General features: G+C 35.4%; 4 protein-coding genes across 9 annotated transcripts in view; all 4 read right to left on the bottom strand.

The window, feature by feature from the left end:
* Positions 1–2,355: 2,355 nt before the first annotated feature.
* FRS10 (FAR1-related sequence 10) lies at positions 2,356–7,322 on the bottom strand. Its single transcript, XM_021436141.1, has 5 exons — positions 7,189–7,322; positions 6,988–7,093; positions 3,950–5,038; positions 3,431–3,874; positions 2,356–3,341 (listed from the first exon to the last, which is right to left on the bottom strand). Exons 3-5 carry the CDS (start codon positions 4,976–4,978, stop codon positions 2,736–2,738), a joined length of 2,079 nt encoding a protein of 692 aa, XP_021291816.1. The 5' UTR covers positions 4,979–5,038; positions 6,988–7,093; positions 7,189–7,322; the 3' UTR covers positions 2,356–2,735.
* Positions 7,323–11,231: 3,909 nt separating this feature from the next.
* On the bottom strand, positions 11,232–13,295 carry LOC110421602 (uncharacterized). Its single transcript, XM_021435219.1, has one exon. It carries the CDS (start codon positions 12,852–12,854, stop codon positions 11,505–11,507), a length of 1,350 nt encoding a protein of 449 aa, XP_021290894.1. The 5' UTR covers positions 12,855–13,295; the 3' UTR covers positions 11,232–11,504.
* Positions 13,296–13,996: 701 nt separating this feature from the next.
* Positions 13,997–17,445, bottom strand: LOC110421222 (putative magnesium transporter NIPA2). 5 transcript variants are annotated; one of them, XM_021434747.2, is made up of 9 exons: positions 17,162–17,438; positions 16,863–17,073; positions 16,693–16,749; positions 15,890–15,980; positions 15,526–15,686; positions 15,237–15,364; positions 15,005–15,142; positions 14,813–14,905; positions 13,997–14,619 (listed from the first exon to the last, which is right to left on the bottom strand). In XM_021434747.2, the coding sequence occupies exons 2-9, from the start codon at positions 16,987–16,989 to the stop codon at positions 14,449–14,451; spliced, it is 966 nt and encodes a 321-aa protein (XP_021290422.1). In that variant the 5' UTR covers positions 16,990–17,073; positions 17,162–17,438; the 3' UTR covers positions 13,997–14,448. The 5 variants fall into 5 exon arrangements, with proteins under 5 accessions (XP_021290422.1, XP_021290424.1, XP_021290421.1 ...); XM_021434749.2 differs by having other exon boundaries at positions 17,270–17,438; XM_021434746.2 differs by having other exon boundaries at positions 17,193–17,437.
* Positions 17,446–17,829: 384 nt separating this feature from the next.
* LOC110421066 (ARM repeat superfamily protein) overlaps positions 17,830–20,374 on the bottom strand; it is a 19,644-nt gene continuing 17,099 nt past the window's right edge. For both annotated transcript variants that reach the window (XM_021434524.1, XM_021434525.1), the window contains 3 exons: positions 18,791–19,375; positions 18,505–18,637; positions 17,830–18,387 (listed from right to left, as the gene is read on the bottom strand). In XM_021434524.1, coding sequence (XP_021290199.1) covers positions 18,131–18,387; positions 18,505–18,637; positions 18,791–19,375 — 975 coding nt within the window. In that variant the 3' untranslated portion in view covers positions 17,830–18,130. The remainder of the gene's footprint in view (positions 18,388–18,504; positions 18,638–18,790; positions 19,376–20,374) is intronic.

Raw genomic sequence — 20,374 nt, 5'->3', positions numbered from 1 at the left:
ATATATATATATATATATATATTTATGTTGGAATTTTGCATAAGATATGGTAGATATATAGAAACTCTCTAATTGCATAAGATAATTGATTCTAGTCTTTGCCTTCTACACGTTTTCCCTGCTTTGCTTTACGTTTCGGTCCCTGCTTCTCCACGTTTATGCATTGGATTTGCAAGTAATGATAGTAGGAAAAAACACGATAAAAAATAAGCACCATGAAGGCACCACATTCACTAGGAAAAACACCATGAGATAACCCCATGATGGCAGCATACAAGCACATAAAAAGTAGTCTTTCCTCCATCAAATTACAAGTGCCACGAAAGGGGGAAGAAATCAACTACTACCCTTCATACCAATCAAAGGAAAGGAAAGGAAAGCATTTGCATTACCATCTTTGCACTCACACGCAAATATAAACACCAGGCCAATGGGAGATGAGACAGATGGTGATGATGTAATGGGAGAAGGCTCTTTGCTCGTGCAATTTTCCACCTCAAAGAACTGCGAACCCACGAGGGCAAAACTTGATAAGAATACAGTAAGCGAGAGGAAAGTGTAGAGTGGGACGCTTTGTGAGGGTCCCCTCTTGGAAAACCAGTCTTCTCATTCACACAGCCAAACCCTCATGCCCAAGTGGGAGTGTTGCTTTCTCTAAACCCCAAGCCTACGCCCCTAATTAATAAAAATGCAATAACCCTGTAAATTCCCCTAAACTATTCATGCAACAAGTAACCAACTCATATTTGATATTTTACTTATAGATGAAATCAGTGTAACTATTAAAATCAAGACGATTAAGATAAAGATATATTGATAGATTAATCAAGATGTCATGTCTTATAATTTTTTTAAAAAAAATTAATTTAAAATTATATTATATCTAAATTGAAATGTAATGAAATTAAAGAATAAATTGATACATAAAACCTATTAAAAATTTTATACATAGAATTGAATGTCTACCATGTTTTTTTTTTTGAAAAGTAGAATTTATTGGCCATTAACCTATAAATCATTGATAATCTCGAACTGGAGCTGCCAGAGACTCTCATTGGTATGAAACAAAACCGGTATGGTAAGAAAAGTCAGAACAAAAAGGTTCACACACTGCTTACATAACCCAGCAGCATGCCCTTATCAATCATGTTGAATGCCTTTTATTTGTATATAGTTTTAAAACTGAGCAAACTAATAATTTTTTTTTTAAAAAAATAAAACAGAAACCACTGAGGTTGCAGGGTTTTCTCACAAATTCTTAAATATCTTACTTGAGGAAATGGTAAACAAACAAAATAAAAATATGTTGAAATTTTACTAGGATAATTAAATCCCAAGAATGTAATAGGTAATCATCTTGAATAATTAGCAACTGATTATCTTCCCTTTGAGTTGCCCTTATCTATAAAGGTACATATTACTTTATAGAGTTTTTATTTGTAAGACCTGAGAATCACTGAAAAAATATAATTACAAATGCACTCTATGTAGATGTTGATAGATAGTGATGGCTTAACTTATTGACAAAGTTATTATAAATGACTTACCAATTCTTTGAAAATAATATAATGAAAGAAAATTTTGGGATTTGAAATTTGAAAAATTGATGGTTTTTTATTTTCAAGGTCATTGAACCAATTAAGACGATGTTGAAAAAGCCTGTATTCTTTTCTTTTTTCTTCAAAATTTTCAGTAAAATAAAACAAGTTTTGTTAAATTTAAGTTTTTCTTAAACTAGTAATTTCTTTTTAGGACTTAATTCAGGCTGCCCTTCACTGTAATCCGTCCCTGGTTAAGTTCAGCTACTTGATCCTTTTTCCTATATACACAGATGAAGCACAATAAAACAATGCAATTATTGCCATTAAAAATGTAAATTCCCTTAAAACAATTCATCTTGGAACAAAATAATTAACTCATATCAGGTACTTTTGCATTAGATGAAGTCGATGTAACTAGAACACTAACAGGTCCAGCTGACTGACATGGAGTTGTCTTCATTCACAATCAAAGCAAGAGTATTGATACCTAGATGTAACAGTCGAAGCAATCACAGCTTTGCCAACTGGTTGCACTCTTTATGCTATATGATCCAACACATACTAACCAAGTCACAGGCAATGTGAAATGCAACTTCACCTGCTAATTTTATTGGCTCATAAAATTGCAGTCATGATCAATGAAAAGTTTTGCAGTCAATAAGGTATATGCTTTTATTTCCTGAAACAAACTGTGGATTAAATAGATGAAGGGGAAGAATGAATTATTTTGGGCAATGTTAACTCTGAAAGAATGAATAATCAAGCATCATAATCAAGAAACTCTGACTAGAACAACCTTCATATCATGGTAAAATTTCAAAGAAAAACACTATCTTCTCAATTCATTCCTTCTCTCATCCTCCCAAAATTAAATTATCCACATCAAAATGCATTTATTCTTTTTACATCAGATGCTGATAAAGCTTTCTACGATATTTTTCAAAAAATATAGTAGCCTGAAGAAAAAAATGAAACCAACCCAGAGACCTGGAATGGACTGTGAAGAAAAAAAAGTCAGTATACTTCCACCTCTATGTTGCTTGACAGTGTTTAATGCCCAAGATTATTAACATCAGTAATTCCTTATCTATCCAAAGCCTTGATCACCTCTGTGTTTCATCCTGTAAATATCCAGAAATCTTTAGACAAGCAGGCTTCAACTGCATTTATTAGCCACCATTTGTATCACCAAACCTAAGATTCACTGACGTTGTTAGCTGCCATATTCAAAGCAAACTCATTACATACTGGCATATCCCTAACATAATCAAGGAGTCTGGTAAGTTCTCTATGAACATGATTAAATCGTTCCTTTGTAAACAGCGACTCTGTCAACAGAGTTGCAGCCAGGGAATGAAAGGCTTGAACACATTCATCACTGCTACATTGGGCATTTTGATCTTCTGCAGGGACCAAGGAACTCTCCAATCGCCATCGGAATAAAACATATTTTTCTGGGATTTCAAAATAGTTCTTCACTATAAGCACTCGAAGACAATGCCGGCACAATATTCCAGAATGTTCAAACTCCTTACATGAACAATGAATTTGCTCCTCTTGTGGTATCCAAATCACAAGATATTCACCATCCATTTTCTTATAGTGTTGCACAAGATATGATCCATTTCCCATATCTGTTGTTGCATATTGCATGGACAGCACAATTTCATGTTGTAATGCATTGAAGGCATAAGGTGTAAGAATACTTCTTGCATTTTCTTCAATAGGCAAGCAAGTCTTGATATGCATGTATTGCATCCCCTCCCTGCTTTGGTTTCTTAAATCAGCAGCAATACCAACCTGCCCAAAGCAAATGTTTAAAATGTGGTTCAGACATAAGAGCTTCAACAAATGGGGTAAAATGTTCTTGACAATCCTAATTAACAAACCTGCTCAAAGAATGATTGTAAACATGTCTGTCCACTCAAAATTCTTTTCAAAAATGCATCCAAAGACTGAGAAAAGTCAGCCGTCATTGAACGAGCAAGGAAGTAACCTCTGATGTAAGACACAGGCCAAGATGTTCTATACGAAAATAACAAAGCTATGTGCTTATCAGAGGCAAGTCCAAAACGAGCAACCAAAAGATTCCACTGATGTTCAAACTCCTCTATGCCGACTGAGTGACACAATGCATCAAACTCAGCTTTGAACTCTACATACTGTGATCCAAGCGGCAGAGAGAACCAACTCGATAGTTTGGAAAGAACATGCCATAAACATATAACATGTTTTGTATTAGGTAATTCCCTTGCAATAGCATCTCTTAGGCTTGAATCTAAATCCGTTAGAATTGTTTGTGGATGTCTACCTCTCATAAAACGAAGAAAAGTCTGTTCAAAAGAAGAAAATCATAAATAGACAAGAAGACAATTGCAGATTGATCACAAAAAATTGTGTCCACAAACCTGTAAAGCCCATGTGAAAGAATTAGAACTTTCATCTTGCAGTAATACACAACCAAAGAAAATTGGCTTTCCATGATTGTCTATACCAAACCATACTCCAAGAAGCAATCCATAAGTGATAGAACGATATGTGGTGTCAAAGGTAATCACATCACCAAATACTGTATATGCATGAACAGAATCGCCATATGACCATGCAATATTTTCAACCTTATTATTTTCATCTGTAGTATAATCATAAACAAAATTGGCATCCCTTACTGTCATAGCCTTGCAGGCCTCAAGCAGTTCCAATGTGTCATTTTCTCTTTTCTCAGTAAGCAAAGCATCATTTTCTTGAACAGTCTTTTTACAAGTCCGTACAAAATTCCTAACATCCTTCTCGATGAAGGGCAACTGTCCAGGCTGGACTCCCTTTTCTAATTCCAACACCTTCACAATGCGATTGACAGGAAACCCAGCTTTGGAGAGTAAAAGAATTCTTTCCTGATCTGCTTCCTGTATTTTCCGATATGCAGGAAGCAAACGCACTTGGTCATCTTCTAATAATTCATGGTTATGGACATTACTAAATTGTGAAACATACCACTGAGTAACACCTTCAACAATTTCTTTGGTCAAGTACAGTTTTGCATCACATCCACATCGCACTGATTTCCGGTCTCTTGGATGCTCCACATTGGCCTTTTTTCTTGGTTGATTAAACCCAGATCGATAACAGACAAAATCTCGCCGATAGATCCCCAAATTTTGGCTTTCTGTGGAGCGTGCTTTTCTTATTGAAAACCCATTCTTCCGTGCAAAATTGCTATAATATTCAAAAGCATCATCATCACTTTTGAAAATTTGACCAACATATGGCGTAAAGACGGCCTCTGATGATGCGGATGCTGAAGTTGTCTCATTCTTTATTAGCTGAGAGCTTACTGATGTCTGATCATCTCCTTCATACTTAACATAACACTTCCAATCGCCACAAGGGCACTGCTGGCGTCGAATCCAAATGTTATTTGATGGTTTCATCGTCATTTCCTGGGAACAGAAGTGAAAGGTTTCTTAAATTCCCAATTTTGATGCTCTTGTTAGTACCTGCAGCAAGAGAAAGGATTAAGAATTTCATGATCTTATTTTTATTACTTGGGACAAAAGAAAACAAAGACCATCCACCAGAACGAAAAAAAAAAAAATTCCCAATACAGAAGTCAAGCAGGCTTGGCAAAGGTCCTGCCCCCCCTCCGATTTCAATAAGTCTTTATCGGCATAGTTTTTCTCACGTTTATTAAAGTTTTTCCCTTGTAAGAGTTGAGAACATGGTCAACATTCTGCATAGAAGTCCTATATTAAGTCGAAAACAATTCTGCAACTTGAAAATCTTTCATCCAAGGAAATTTGTAACAAAATTTTAATCAGCATATCATCAATTTGTCTGTAATGGCCACTTTTAAATGTAGTACTTTATACACACCACCTTTTGACTCCACTAAAAGGTTACAGTTTAAATATGTCTTCCACTTGTTTAAAAGAAACAATTGAGAGAACAAAAGAGACCATAAATAAGTCAAAACAACCAAGAAACTCACATGGTTGACTAATGCATCAATTGTGCGTAAGTAATTGTTTGTTCTCAGTTGTTCCCTTTTTCAGTTTTTTCTGTTTCTGCTCATTAAGTTGTGCTATAATTTTAATTCAAATTAATTTTTAAATTTTTTTAATAATGATTTAAATATGCACAGTGCTTGACATTTACATTTTCTTTTACAATTACATGGTTTTCTATTGAAACTTAGTATGCAATATCATATAGCATTTTTTAACCTATTTTTATGTACACATACATCCATAATATTTTCCTATATGTGTGTTATCTTTCTCTCTACCTAAAAAAAAAGGGGGGGGGGGGAACACCTGGCTTCAACAAATATTTCACAAGAAATCAAAATTTTGTTTCTCCGTACACTTATTTCTTCTTTCTCTTCTACTCAACTGAAACAGAAACTTTAATGCTCAGAAGTAGAAAAGTTCAACTGCTTAAACACAGAGTAAAATTATTCTTGTTATGTACTACAACTACCCAGGCTCTAAAACACAATTTCAGAGGCTAGAGATTAAGGGGAGGAAGAATGGGGGCAATAAAAAAAGGGAGAGCTGGAGATCAAACTCTACCATAAGCAAGCCGGCGAAAAAGAGAGACCTTGGAGGTGAACAAGGACAGGCAAAAGACAAGGCAGATTACAACCAACTTTTCTTGTAACCATTCAAGTCTCGAGTTGTGAGAAGGACACTTATTTCACATATGAAGGCTCCATTTGACTGATACTTTTACTATTTAACCTTTATTTTTTGCTTTTTCTTTTCTATTTATTTTTTTGCAAGAAAAAAAGAGGCCAAAGTACCAATCAAATGAAGCCCAATTTATTTCAGAAAATACAAAACACCAACCTTATCTAGACCAGATACTTGAAAACAACGAAACAGAAACAAGAACTCACTCCATTAAATTGGTGGAAAATGCCAATACAATTAAATAAATGATGATTACAAGTTAGCACTTAATAGAAGAAAGAATTTTCCACCCAAGTAATTCCAGTTTCTTTCCTTTCCGTTTTCTACCTCCTCCCCCTTCTTCCCTGTAATAACAAGAGATATAAAACTGCAAAAATTATCCTCATGCAGCAAATTTAACAGCTAGCCACTGAATGACAATCATGTAAAGTAATAGTGAGAAAAGATTCTTCTTGGCACATAAACTCCTAGATGAATAATTACTTAATAATCTTTTTCACACAGTAGTTAAATTCAAATCAAGAAAACAAATGAAATATAAGTTGAAACAAAACAGACCCAACATACAATAAATCTTGAAAAACACAAATTTAAGAGAAAAAAAATACTCTGTTTAGCTAAAAATAGAATCTTTCTACACATTGAAAGTCTGCCAAGAACCATTGCAGAAGAAATAAATAAAACAAAATCAAATACAATTTAAGACAACCAAAAAAAAAAACTGCTAAAAAGAAAGAGAAAGAAAAAGCAGGTACCTGAAAAGAAAACCGCAAATAAAACCCTGAGAAAAATGTAAATTTACTCCGCCGTTGCCAATGTGGGGTTTCCAAGAATTAGCTGCAATTGCGAGTTACAGGGGCACTGTAAAAACAGGAGATAAAATCAATTAAAAATACCCAAATTTTTCTCTTTAAAAAATGGAATTTTTTAGTATCGAAAATTAAGAAATTGCTTACCAGGAAAAGAAAAAAGGAGGGGAAAATTAAATTTTTAATGTAACTCCCCTAATTTAGAACCCCTTTTGACAACATTTCTTTTCTTTTCCTCTTTGCTTTTCTCGGTTATTATTTGCTTTGAGTGTCTTTCTTCATCTGTTTATCATTCTTAAAAATTGCCAAATTGGGAATGGCGAAGTTGTGTTTTAGTGCAAAAAGTCAATGGAGAAGCCCGATTTGGGTTTTCATGGGCCCAAGCCCATGTGAGAAAAACCGACTCTTTTGATCCAATTGACCTATCAATACCAATTCGGGTAATTAATTTACCCTTTGTCTGGTAAATTATTAATTTTAGATTCTGCTTATATTATATATATATATATATATTTATATGTCTAATTTTTAAACACAAAATTTATTTAAGTCCTAGATTCTTATTTTACTGTTGAGTTTTTTCTTTTATTGTAAAAAAAATTACCGTAATTTGTTGATAATTGACATGGCAATCATTTTTCTTAAACAGCTATATTAAGCAATCATGTAAGAATTATTTTTTAAGTAACTATATATATTTTTCTTGTATCTTATTCTCAATAGTCAATGTTACTATATATTTCAATCGCTGGCTTGTGCCTTGATGACAGGAAACATGGACACAACAAGGAGGAAGGAAAAGTACAGGAAGAGAGTGAAGAGGCCTAAAGAAATCCCTAGTGATGTTTTAGGGGATATTTCGAGATTGCCTGTCTAAGTCTTTTTACCGGTTCTAAGTGCGTAAGCAAATCTTGGTTGATTTGCAACCTAACGTGAGATTCAGAGTTCGTGAAATTGCAACTGAACCCGTTTATCAAGGCCAACACATAGAGATATGTTCAGCAGTCTCGTGGTCAACCAGCAGCGCAGCCATCAGAGTTTGACCCTAAACAGGGTGACAAAGAAGAAGGGCTGCTATTTTCAGGTGTGCTTGAGAGATGGGGCTGTGGGGTTCTTTGTGATGGGCTTGTCGTGCATTCATACTGCTCCAAGTATCCTACCATGCTTCTCTTTAAGATTTTTGATCTTACAAAGGAGTAATTCCATGGTAATCCAATACCTATTTTGCTGGTGATCATCGTGATATAGAGAAATTTATATAGTTAAACGGTGGAGGATGTCTTTACAATGATGCATCTGTTCGAATATAGGTCGATTCGTGATATTTGGAGAATGAATAAATATGGAGTCCAGGAAAAGAATTAGTGTCAGGATTGCTTACAAGACATTCAGACCTTTGTTTATTCCAGAGAGCGAAGAAGCTGTGGTTCTAATTGATGGATGTTTAAAACTAATATAAACGCAGATATAAAAGTTTTAAAAAGGTAGATTATGGACAGTTTCCAAAGTTATGTCAAGTGCCCCATCGTATGCATTTTCCTATGTGGAGGCTACAGTTTCACTAGGTTGCAGTCGGATGCCGAAGCAGTTGATAAATTCAGGGGGGCGAGAGGAAGAAAAGGGCATGAAAAAGAACCAACAAGGGAGGCGACGCTTCTTATAGATTAAGGAAGCAGAACATTTCAGCAATGGCTAACTAAATATGCTTTAGGTCACCAATTGGTTTATAGTACACAGGCAAGTAACAGTAATTTTTATTTGGATACTTCCTTGTTCTTGACAAGGTGGAGATGGCATAGCTAACTTGGAAATCTTTATAATCCAACCGAGCATGGTATCACCTCTCGCTTTTCAGTCTGTCTTTTAAATGTTGAAGCAACATCTTTTTCTATTTCCTGTTTACAGTTTCTGGCCCTGTAACTTTATTTTCTTCTGCTAGTTGGTTTACTGCATAATTAGTGCATGAAATTTTCATATATAGTTTTTTCCCCTCCTTCCAATTAAAGTACTTTGGATTGGAGATGGTCTATGAATGCAATAGTACCTTGGATGAATATGGGTGGATTTTGTGATCTACATTGTCTCACAAATAAAACAAAACAGACAAAACAGTATTTCAATATTGGAGCCATCTTTCTCCAGCTTTCCTATTCAAGTGCCTTACAATTAACCTTCTAGAGCATAAGCAATCAATTTGGTCCAATTCTACGCCAGCTGTACCTGAATCAGGCTTCTATTCTTTCTCCTAAGCTTGACTCAACTTGCATCAAGATATCAACATAGTTAGAGGATGATTAAAACGAATTCATTCTTTGAAATTCTTAATTCCCCAATGCTTTTGCTCCACTTGCTTCATGACAAACTTTATTCGAGAAAGAAAATGAGAACATACAAATTTGCTAGTGCAGTTGTTTTTCAGACTTTGCATAAATAAATCTTCACTTCTTGCTCAGTCACCATTAAACGCCAAGTGATGGCACCATTTCTAATGATTAAACAAAAGAGATCATCTGATAAGTGGTACAAATGGCACAAATACCAAATAGTACAAGAGATAGGTTTGCAATCAAGCTATACTAATAGGGAAAATGGCTGGCATATTTTAATATAAACATGATTTGGCCAAACTTTGCAATGCATGCAGTTGAAGATCAGAGTGTTGGTAGAATTCTAAATTTCTTGCAAACCTCCTCTTCGTGCATGTATGCCCAAGCCATTGCATTTGGTGTTGAAGTATTCTAGCATGCTCTGAATACAATTCAATGGAACAGAGACAAGAGAGGCTGTTCTGCAGATTCTAGTATCAGCTAAAATGGTTGCATGCTCTCAGTTCCAAAAAACATAATTTTTTGTAAAAAGTAGAAAAAAGTAGAAACTTTTGATCAGCAAGACAACCACCACTATTGGATTAAGGGTAAGTGAATAAAAGGAAACACAATACGGATGTTACAACTATAGCTGTCCTGTGGTTTTGGTACAGAACCAATCCAGTGATTTGCTTCGTTTCACTGCTGCAAACTATCCTAAGGAGCACATTTGTTTAATGCACTAAAAACATAATTTACTGCCCTCATTAGAGAGCATTGGAAGTGCAAATGATAAATCATAAGGAAAGCAACTGAAATTCAAATTAGGGGAAACTGTCCTGTGTTCTTATTCTACAAATTCCAGCATATTAGACTTGAGTGAATAAAACCATTTGTCTTTGGTAGTTAAAACAAATAAAGCATATTTTCGGTCATATTTAATTCTCCGTAAAATTAAAATTTGAGGTGAAAATCGGACTACTCTCTCATTCAATCAATACAACCAGTTTCCCTCCCTAAGTTTGTTTAAATCCAAAACATATATATACACATATATGTATATATTTCACATGCAACTCTAGCTATAAGTCATCGTTTTTCCTTCTATTAGTCAAAAGAGCAGATAAAAAACTCCCTTAATGACAGAGCATAGATACTCCAATCAAATATGTCAATCAAATAAAATCAACAGAATGCATATAAAATTTTAACTACAGATAATTTTGAGTTTCCTATACCACTTTCATAATTTTAAAGTCCAAAAAATATTGTTTATCAAATAATCCAATTTTCCCATGGTCAGAGTTATATGCTTTAAGCATTACATATATCTTAAGCATAAAAGCAGAAAAATAAAGACAAACTCACATGTGAAGGCACATTTGCACACACACCGACTTAGTGCACAGCATGGATTCCAAATTTCCTCCAGGGAAGATAGATTTTTTTTTTTAATAAATATAGGGTTTAATGATGTTCAACTCGTCGAACAAGGTATAAGAGAGAGAAAACAGACTGCCAGTTATCTTTCATTCTCAGGTTATGGTATATTATTGTCTCTTCCTATTCTGAGCTTTTCCTAGGAAATATAATTATTTAAGCTATCAATATCTGTAATTCATTCTTCAAAACTTAAAAAATGATGACCTTCAAGCCCTAACTCAACCAAGAATACCAAAGCCATTCCATTTTCTTCTATGATTTGAAAACAACTAAAGGCAGTAGTAACCAAAATAACTTTATGTTCGAAGAATGCATTAACATCCAATTGTTTTTTTCAGTTTGCCAGTGATATGTCCATAGACTAATGTCAAGACAATCAATTTTAGAAATTCAGACAACAAAAAATAAAAGCATAGAAGAGAGAAGGCAAGAGAACAAAAATAATACCAATTCAGAATAGAATTTCATTAATATTTAATACAAATAGTTACAGAAGGACAAGGATAAGGAAAAGCCAAAACAGAGACTCTTATATCCCTTATTAACTCCGTTTTGAACTAAATAGATCAGTATGCAAGCAAATCTAGCTGAAAGGACTCCGCAATATGCAATTAACAATTCCTGACCTTTACACTTCTCATTGTAGCAAACATTCTCGCACAGCCTCCATTTATTTCACCTATCCAAGGAGTTGATGGTGTTGCAGATAAGATATCATCCATCAACAATAAATTGGTCATCTTGATTATCACCGTCAACCCTCCCATCTCCATGAACCATACCATTCACATGGTGCAAATTTTGCATCATTTGTGAAAGATAATGGTTGCTGGCACCAGTATGGTCTGAAAGCCCTGCTGGATGACCAGTCCATTGTGAAACAATCCCAAGCAACTGGCTAGTAAGGTTTTGTTGCTCATGAAGAATACGAGTCTGCATCTGGCCCATTTCTGCTCTGTGCTGATTTAACATTTCATCCATCCTCTTCTTCCATTCTGACCTCCTTCTATTCATCCTCTCCTCCCACTCCCTCTCTTGTATCAACTCCTCTTCTTTTCTTCTTCTCTCTCTATCTTGACTTTCCTTTTCCATGGCTTCCCAGTCAAGAATTCTCTGCCTTCTCAATTTCTCTCTAGCTTTCTCTCTATCTTCCCTTCCCTTTTCTCTTTCTTCCAACTTTCTTTCCCATTCTTTCTCAAGCTCCAGTCGCACATTCTCCTTCTTCTGCCTCTCACGCTCTCTCTCTGCCTCACGTTGTTCAAACCGAGCCTCTAATTCCCTTAATTGCCCCAACTGGTTCACAAGAAACCCAAATGCCTTCTTCTCCAACCCCTTCAACACTTTCCTTTTCTTCTTCAAAGTAGACCCATTTGGCTCCACTTCTTCGTACAACAAACCATCATCTGCCTCCTCCCTTACATGTTCATTCCCATTATAATTCCCTTCTCCTTCTTCACCATCATACTCAAAGCCCAAACCTAACACCCCATACTCTCCCCCATCAATTCCTGCAAAATCTCCATCCCCAGATTGACCTATTTGCCCAAACTCCACAATCTCCATTCCCCTACCTCCAACAAATCCCCCTCCATTTTCCCTATCCTCATTCGCAACCACCATCATATCACTACTGTTATTACTATTATTATTATTATTATTACTATTATATGAAACTGCGACATCCCCAAATACCTCTTTGTACCGCAAAAAATTTGACCAATGCGTAAGCCCTTCTAACCAATCAAACTCATCATCCCCATTGCACTCCCCACCCACTGGATTATCAACCACCCCATCCGGTTTCTTAATCTTTTGCTTAACTAGCAAATATTGGTGCCTCATATTTTGCACCTTAGTAGACACATCCTTCCATGACCATTGCCACGGATATGCAATAGAATCACGTACATGATGCACAGAATTCACATAACAAGCAATAGGCTTATACTTCTTTTCGCGGGTTTTCATTTTGGCGAGAGTTCCATCAGCTACCATCTCACCATATTTATCAATTAGGGTTTTTTCTTCAGCCTCAGTCCATTTCTTTCTCTTCTGTATCATCATTTGGTACAATATATACAAATAAACCAATAAAAAAACCTAACTTTCTCTATAAGGGTAACTTCAAATTCATCAATTACACAACTGTATGGCATCGAAGAAAGGACCCAAAATCAAAACAACCCAGATCAAAAGAAACACCCGAAATAAGGGAGAGTTGGAAGAGTCCTTACCTTAAGCTAGAGGGATTTGAAGAAAAGAAACAGCTTTGACTGTTTGGGTTTTCCTTCTTTGAGGTGGGGATTAATTTAGAGTTAAGAAAGGATGGGGAAATCTTCTGGGGAATATTTGGGAGAGAAATTGAAGAAATCTGTGAGAACGTATGTGCTTTCTGGAGTGACTGAGCTAAAACTCAAAAGTGAGAAAATTGTTGAGTACAAAAAGAAGAAACAGGGCTTCTTTTTTCTTTTCTTTTCCTTTTTTTTTTGGGTTCTTGTTATTACAAGGGAGCGGTAAGCTCGGGATGGTAAAATTTATGTCTTGGTGTTTTGTAATCTAGTGGGTTGTTTTTGGTTGGTTGAGGATTTTTCTGTTTGCAGTTTGCTACTGCTTTGCATTCGTGACACGTGTTGTTTATATTAAAATTTCCTTTTTTTTATTCTCATGAAAAAAAAGGTTTTTTTTTCATTTTTTATCCTTGAACTATAATACGAATTATACTTATTAATTTTTTATTTTTAAAATTCCTTTTTTAATGGAAAATTCACTAATTTATGTCCTCACATGGATAACTTCTCATTCCTTTCAGATAATATTAAAGAACAATGAAAAGATATATTGAATCATAAATGTAATTATTAACCATTTCACCCTTTACTTTTTTTTTATCCTACCTATTATGTTTTCTCAATAATAACTGTACAATTTCACTGATTGCATATAAGTTGGCAAAACAAAAGTTTTGAAGAACCTAATAACTTTTTTGAGTCCAAATGCATGAAACTTAATAGAAATTCAGAGGGTAATGTTTCTCATCCAAACCAAATTCGAGTTACATGGATTTGCCAACTATAATAAAGAAAAAAATAAATGGAAAATAAATAAGTAGTGGATCAAGGAATTTGATAAAACTTCAACTCACTTTATATATTAAAACAAATTCCCTGAGTTGGTATCCGATGACTATATATTAGTATTGTAGATGCTTTGATAAGAGTCATGAAGATTATGTTTCATAAGTGCATACCAAAAATTGAACAGTCCACACTATGAAACACTAAACATATACTATTAAGATCGAAGATCATGAACAAATTTCTTGTATCCTTTTCTAATAACACTCTTAGTAAAGATCTGTATGTTTCATATTCACAGTGTAATTAATAATCTGTCGAAAGAATAAATGAAGAGGAGTTAAAAAAAGGAGTACTATCTCCAAGTGCAGCAGCAGCAGCAGCAGCAGCAGCAGCAGCATCCTTTCACATCCACCATGTCAGCCATGTCACATGATGTGCATATGACTTTTCCTTCAGTTAACAATCCTTTCTCAAAAAAGAGAGGTCCTGTCTCCTAACTCTCTTCTTTTTCTGTTTGGAAGTAGGGAAAACGTAGCAGTTTTTGTTGAGGGTAAATAACTAAGAAAACCATCTGCTTTTAACTATTTGGAGTCTGGAGTTGCATTTAAATCAGGGCTGGTAAATACAGGGCTTCTCACGCTTGGACTTTTTCCCATATCTTTTGTTTTGTGTAGGAGGAAGGTCCCTGATAGAATTGTCACAAACCCACATAACTCTGTTGCAATATCTGCTGCAGCTTGCGAATCCCACTCCTGCATTGTAAACCAAAAGAAGAGAGATTGTTGTTTTTATTCTTGAATTCAAAGACGATTGTAAGATAAAAACCATTACTCATGCATGGCACAGGTTTAAATCTAATTGATGTGGAGAAGTTTAAGTTATATAGAATGCAGAATTAATTATGAAAAAGGATAATATGTATAACAAGAAATGTATAGAACTTACCTTAAACATGATCATGCTGGCAATAATGGTGAATGTTGTGAACATGACATAGTAAACAGGAGATATGACAGCAGTATTGAAGGTGTCTAGAGCCTGCAAAAGATGTACACATATATGGAGGAAACTTACATCACTTTTAAAACCTAAAGAGTATCATATATGCAGTGGGATCTAAATCTTTTCAATATTTACCTTGTTCAAGTAGTTCACCTGCAGAAGACAGCAAAAGGTCACAACAAATGTGAAAACCCATGTTTGGTAGTATTTAAATTGATTCATTCCTGAAAACGACAGCTTCAATGCGATTCCCACTGCTTTTACACCCATTACCTGTAGACGATGATTGATGGTTTACAACAAAGAACTGTTAAAGCCATAATTAAAACAAAAAAAAAAAAAACAAGCCTTGCAGTTATCAGCAGACCGTGAGGGAGCCCATGAGAGAGCAGATTCCGACGTATACTATCAAATGGGTTTGGCCGTAGCGTGGAACATATCGAAAAATAAGAACAGCTACCAGAATCAAAATTAGTAAAGTGTATGCAAGGAAACCTGTGGACATAAAATATTCATGTATTAGTTTGACAAACACTAATGATCCATGCCATTGGATGTTAGCGTATTGCAATCAAGACTGTCTATCTAATCACCACAGTTGTTTGACAGGTTTAGCTAGACATAATGAGGTAACTAGATAGGAATTTCTCACATACCTGGCTCTGTTGCAAGCTGCCATACTTCTTTGACAGATTCAATATTTCTTTCCTGTGGAGCATGTAAAACAATAGTCGTAGAGCCCACCACACACAGAGCACATCCAAGCACACCAAAGATGTGTAATCTCTCCTCCAGGATAAAATGGGCTAGCACTGCACTGCATAATAATGTTTTCTTCATAACATTTCTCAAATCCAGAAACCAACAAGCCATCCAACAATGGCAAACATGTGTCTCCACATGCCTACATGCATGAGATATGTATGCTTTTACACAACTTCCTTGTATGAATGTGGATGAACCTAGGTAGTCAAAAGATTCTCATATTTCTACTGACAAAATGGGAACATGATCCCATACCTGAAAATAATACTTAAAGCTCCCAGTGGTGTTACGAGAACTGCAGGAGCATATGCATAAGCAGCGAAATTAGCTATCTCCCCAACTATCACTACAAAATTAAAAGCACATTAACATAAATCAAGCAGCAATATCAGGACTTTCTGAACACGAAGTCGTAGTAAAACAAAAGGCAGTAAGGAAAAATGTACAGTATGGTAAACATGTAGCACAAAGATGGATGGCAACCCACAAAAATGTATCTCTGGCTCTTTGCTACTAGATGGCATTGCATATAAACAACTTTGCTCGGAGTTCATATGATTCCTTGAAATTGAAAAAAGATTGTTCTTATTTTTCCATATGTCCTGCTTCTCTTTTTCTTCTGTTTTCCTTTCTTTAATTTGTTTGTAGATTTGCTACTGTTTCTTTTCATCTTTTGATTAATCGGTTAGTCCAACATCATTAGCTAGAAAAACTTGAAAGATTGTACAAGAAATGCCTGGACTTTTTTCTTGCAAACAGACATCTATCTCTTTTCCTATATTTTCAGGTCATTTAGGATCTGCAGACACTCCAAGGAGGGCAATAATGAATAAAGCCCAAGTCTCATAACACAATTTATCCTATAGAATTGCCTTGGTGCTGGGCTCTTAGATGAATAATAAAGGATTTCCTTGAACCTCATGGCAACTCTATTAATTCTCAACAGTCTGGAATTGACAAGACATATATTTTTCCTTCACAATACAAGAAGAGTTTTGATAACAGGCAGGATTGAGAACAGAAGGAAAAACAAATTAGAAGTAGTTGTTAAAACTTACTAGTAATCATCCCTGCCCACCACCAGGGTTCATATAAATAAGAGTGCCCTCCTTGGCCTGATCACATTAAAGATACAGCATTTCAATCTTGAATCATCCATAAACAAAAGATTAATTAGCCAAAGCTGCTACCAAAAGGTTGAAGAAAAGAAAGAAGGAAAAAACCAAACCAGCTCGGGTTCCAGTTGCTCCAGCCTTTTTAAGACCCTTCTTCTTGATAATAAAGCTAGATCCAATAAAAATACTTGAAGAGACAGCCATAACAAGTCCTCGAACATTGTCGATTGACATCCCCATTGATCATAAACAAAGAATAATGGATGATGGAAAGCTGGTCTCTTGACAATTTTTGCAGGGCCAAGACTTCCAATCCAAATTCCCCTATATATGTCCATATCAAATCCAAAAAAAAACACCATTAAACAATTTAAAAGAGAAACCTCGATGTAATTTGCATGATACAACATACTTGTTCTTCTTATATATGTATATATATACACCTTAGTCTTGCTTTTTTTTTTTTTTCTTTCTTGGCTCACTGCAAAAGGGGATTAATGGGACAAAGCTAGAAACCTACGTCCATAATTCTGATGAAGAAAAAGAGAGGTTTGACCTTTGATGGGAAGAGAAAATTAATCCTTTTCTTCGCAAAATGAAAGAGAAAGACAGAAAGCCAGAGAGAGAGAGAGAGAGAGGTGAATGGTAGGTTCGTTACACAAACGTTAGAGAAACAACTACAATTTAAGATAGCCCCTGAATCCCGCGTTATCCTCGATTCTTTCAATTTTTGTCCCTCCATTTTCACCATATTGCCCAAAATGCCTCCGTCCTTGTTCTTACTTTCTTTTCCTTTTGTTTTCTGTTTTGAAGCACTAAAGCATAGGTGATGGGACTTTGCTGACCCCATAATAATGGTGGTATTTATGAACTTTTGAAGATCATGCTTTAGAATAATTACATTAAAAAAAACGTTATCAGGGATTTTCAAGATATGGTAATTAATGGGAAAGAGGCATGTGGTTGGAATTTTGAGAGTTTTTCTGTAGGTTAATTAGAATCAGATGTTTGAATCTTAGGAGAGTAGGATCCTCAAAATTATTAAAAGAATTCACAAATTTACTATCATTAACCTCAACATATTAAAGATTAACTTACTTTTTAATCTGGAGAAAAAATTGAGCCATAAATATTCTGGTATTACAAGTAAACGAGATCCCTCAGCAATCAAAACAGAGGGAAACAGGTGAATTTCTCAAAATTTCCTCCCAGACTAAAGCAATGGGAAGAGGACATCAAAATTTTGATGATATATCCATTGTCGTATCTATTGGTTACTATACAAGGCAAGTAAATATCATTTCCTCATGCCTTAGTCATGGAAAACAAAAGCAGCGTTCGGAGAGCTGTATATTCAGGAGACCATTCATAACATCAATTCTCAACGCATCCACCTTTCCATTTTCATCACCATTATCTTCCGTTTCTTGTTGGCACGATGCTTGGCTGCAATCCTCAACTTCCTCTTGGCATTGCGCTCAGGGTTGATAACAGCCATGCGCTTCTCCTCTCGCTTCCTCTTATCCCTCTTTGATTTTAGTTTCTTCTTAATCTCACCGTAAACATGTCCAAAATCTTCAGTGCCTAAAGTCTTCTGTATACTTTCCAAAACTTCTTGTGCTAATTGTTTTAGATCATCTGTAAGACAATGCGAATAAAAATGGTCAAATTTGCAACAGCATAAGGATTTCAATCAAAACCAGGAAGGTCTAAAGTTATACGGAATAAATCTAGTATGGGAAGGTCAGAACTCACCATGGATGATTTTTCCAGCAAACCCTTCGCAAACTTTATACAAGGGCAGCATCATATAAGATGCATAATGTCGGCAATCATCCTTACCGATTTCAGGCAAAATTTTCCGGAAACTATTGAAGACAATCCTCATCTGCACACAGCATTTTAAATTTATCAGCACAACATATATTCAATAAAAACAAAAATGCAATTCAAAACCAACAAGTTAACAAGTGGGCTCAGGAAAGGAATTTCAGTTCGATGCATTTCCAGAAATCAAATAAACACCAACAGTCTGACCAACCTGAATAGCCTCCATTTGAAGAGCAAGCTTGCCGAGCTCTTTAAGCAAATTAAAGACAAGTAGATATTGAAGGCCCTCAGAATGGTCTGTATCATTTTGGTCATGTGTAGCACCAGTAATAGACAAAAACATTCCTGTTGCTTTTCTTGGATTGAGCAACTGAAAACCTTTAAGAAACAGCTCCTGCTCATGCTGCTCAAGGGTAAACCAGAACTTTGTATGGTTCACACCAGCCCACTCTTTCATCAAGGAGTTCAGACCACCAATTGTAAACACAAGATTTTTTGTAATCAGGCTGCTCTGGTGATGATGGATCTTTTCCTTCTCCTTCTTAGCACCAAGCCTTACATCCTTTGTAGCAGCCTCATCATCACTAATAGGTGCTTTCAGTTGGCAGCAAAGGGAAACAGCTATCATAAACAGTCTACTTGGCATCATAAGGAATAAAGCTCCATATGACTTCTCAAAACTACCTCTTCTAGCCTCGTTCATGTTAGTAAAATACAAGGCAATGAGGCGATTTGATACATTGCGCAACCATGCATGCGGATGCAACAGCAACTCACATATCGTTTCCCAAATGTCCTGATAATGAGTAGAGCAGTATTAATATGAATTCAATTACATAATCAGATTGTTTAATTTCCTATCATTAATAATAAAAATAGGCAGGATATGTCAGTTCTTGAGTTGGCTGATTGAAGAAACTTGTTTGAGGACAACAAGCTGTACACTTAAAAATGAGGGTACTTCCTATTTGCAACTCATTATTGTTTTATGCACAATTTCTAGAACTGTCTTGGCTTCTGTTAGCATCTGTCTAAACAGTCAGGTAGGTTATCACCTCATGAAAAACATGAGTATGGAGCTAATTTCTGATCTGTACCAGAGGATAGTTACTGTAATGTTTGAAAACTTGTCATAATTTTTTACAAACGGATCACATAGGTTTTTAAAAATAAACAAACAAATTTACATATACACATGTGTCTGTACTAGATGGCCGAAAACTATGTGGCATAGAGAGGGAATACAATACATAGTCTTTAAATTAAAACAAACTAAAATTGGATGCACAGAAGATTCTAAGAACCTAGTATGTTGAAACATGTTAGGTGTTCAAATCATATGCAAGTGGTAACGCTATATATAACTAAAACCCTAACATTATGTTGGCAGAAACATTTAATGCAATTGGATCAGTACTCATTATCTAAAATGCACCAACATAGATTACAAAGCATTCTAAGCTCTTCTGCCCACCAAGCTGAACAAAATAGAGCCCAAATGTTGAGAAAATTTTAACTAAATTATCTATGCTATTTGCCAGCCACAAGGACCAACAAAAAATCTGAGCAATGTGGTTTCTCCTTAAAAGTTATATCTATTCATGCAATGCAAGACTAATATTTCCAGAGCCAGCCAATGGGTGTAATGATCTAGCTCATATCATGGAAGATGCACATGACAATGTAACAGACAAAGGGATAAAGCTTATTGACTGTTACAGGGGAATAGCCCCCAAAACTGTCAAATTTTCTCTGATGCCTCCTACCTTCAAGGATATTTCCTGAAATATATTGT

This window comes from Theobroma umbraticum, unplaced genomic scaffold (assembly GCF_002168275.2).
Source record: "Theobroma umbraticum cultivar Fairchild unplaced genomic scaffold, ASM216827v3 scaffold_130.0, whole genome shotgun sequence".
Taxonomy (NCBI): domain Eukaryota; kingdom Viridiplantae; phylum Streptophyta; class Magnoliopsida; order Malvales; family Malvaceae; genus Theobroma; species Theobroma umbraticum.
Note: the sequence above shows the minus strand (reverse complement) of the source record. Positions and strands in the feature narration are given on the sequence as shown.

Coding starts and splice junctions, on each gene's coding strand:
- LOC110421222 (XM_021434747.2), bottom strand. CDS start 16,989: ATGGGGATGTCAATCGACAATGTTCGAGGACTTGTTATGGCTGTCTCT. Junction 16,750..16,862: donor AGCAACTGGAACCCGAGCTG/GTTTGGTTTTTT, acceptor TAATGTGATCAG/GCCAAGGAGGGCACTCTTAT. Junction 15,687..15,889: donor GCTTTAAGTATTATTTTCAG/GTATGGGATCAT, acceptor ATTATTATGCAG/TGCAGTGCTAGCCCATTTTA.
- LOC110421602 (XM_021435219.1), bottom strand. CDS start 12,854: ATGATGATACAGAAGAGAAAGAAATGGACTGAGGCTGAAGAAAAAACC.
- FRS10 (XM_021436141.1), bottom strand. CDS start 4,978: ATGACGATGAAACCATCAAATAACATTTGGATTCGACGCCAGCAGTGC. Junction 3,875..3,949: donor CTTTCACATGGGCTTTACAG/GTTTGTGGACAC, acceptor TCTTTTGAACAG/ACTTTTCTTCGTTTTATGAG. Junction 3,342..3,430: donor TACAATCATTCTTTGAGCAG/GTTTGTTAATTA, acceptor TGCTTTGGGCAG/GTTGGTATTGCTGCTGATTT.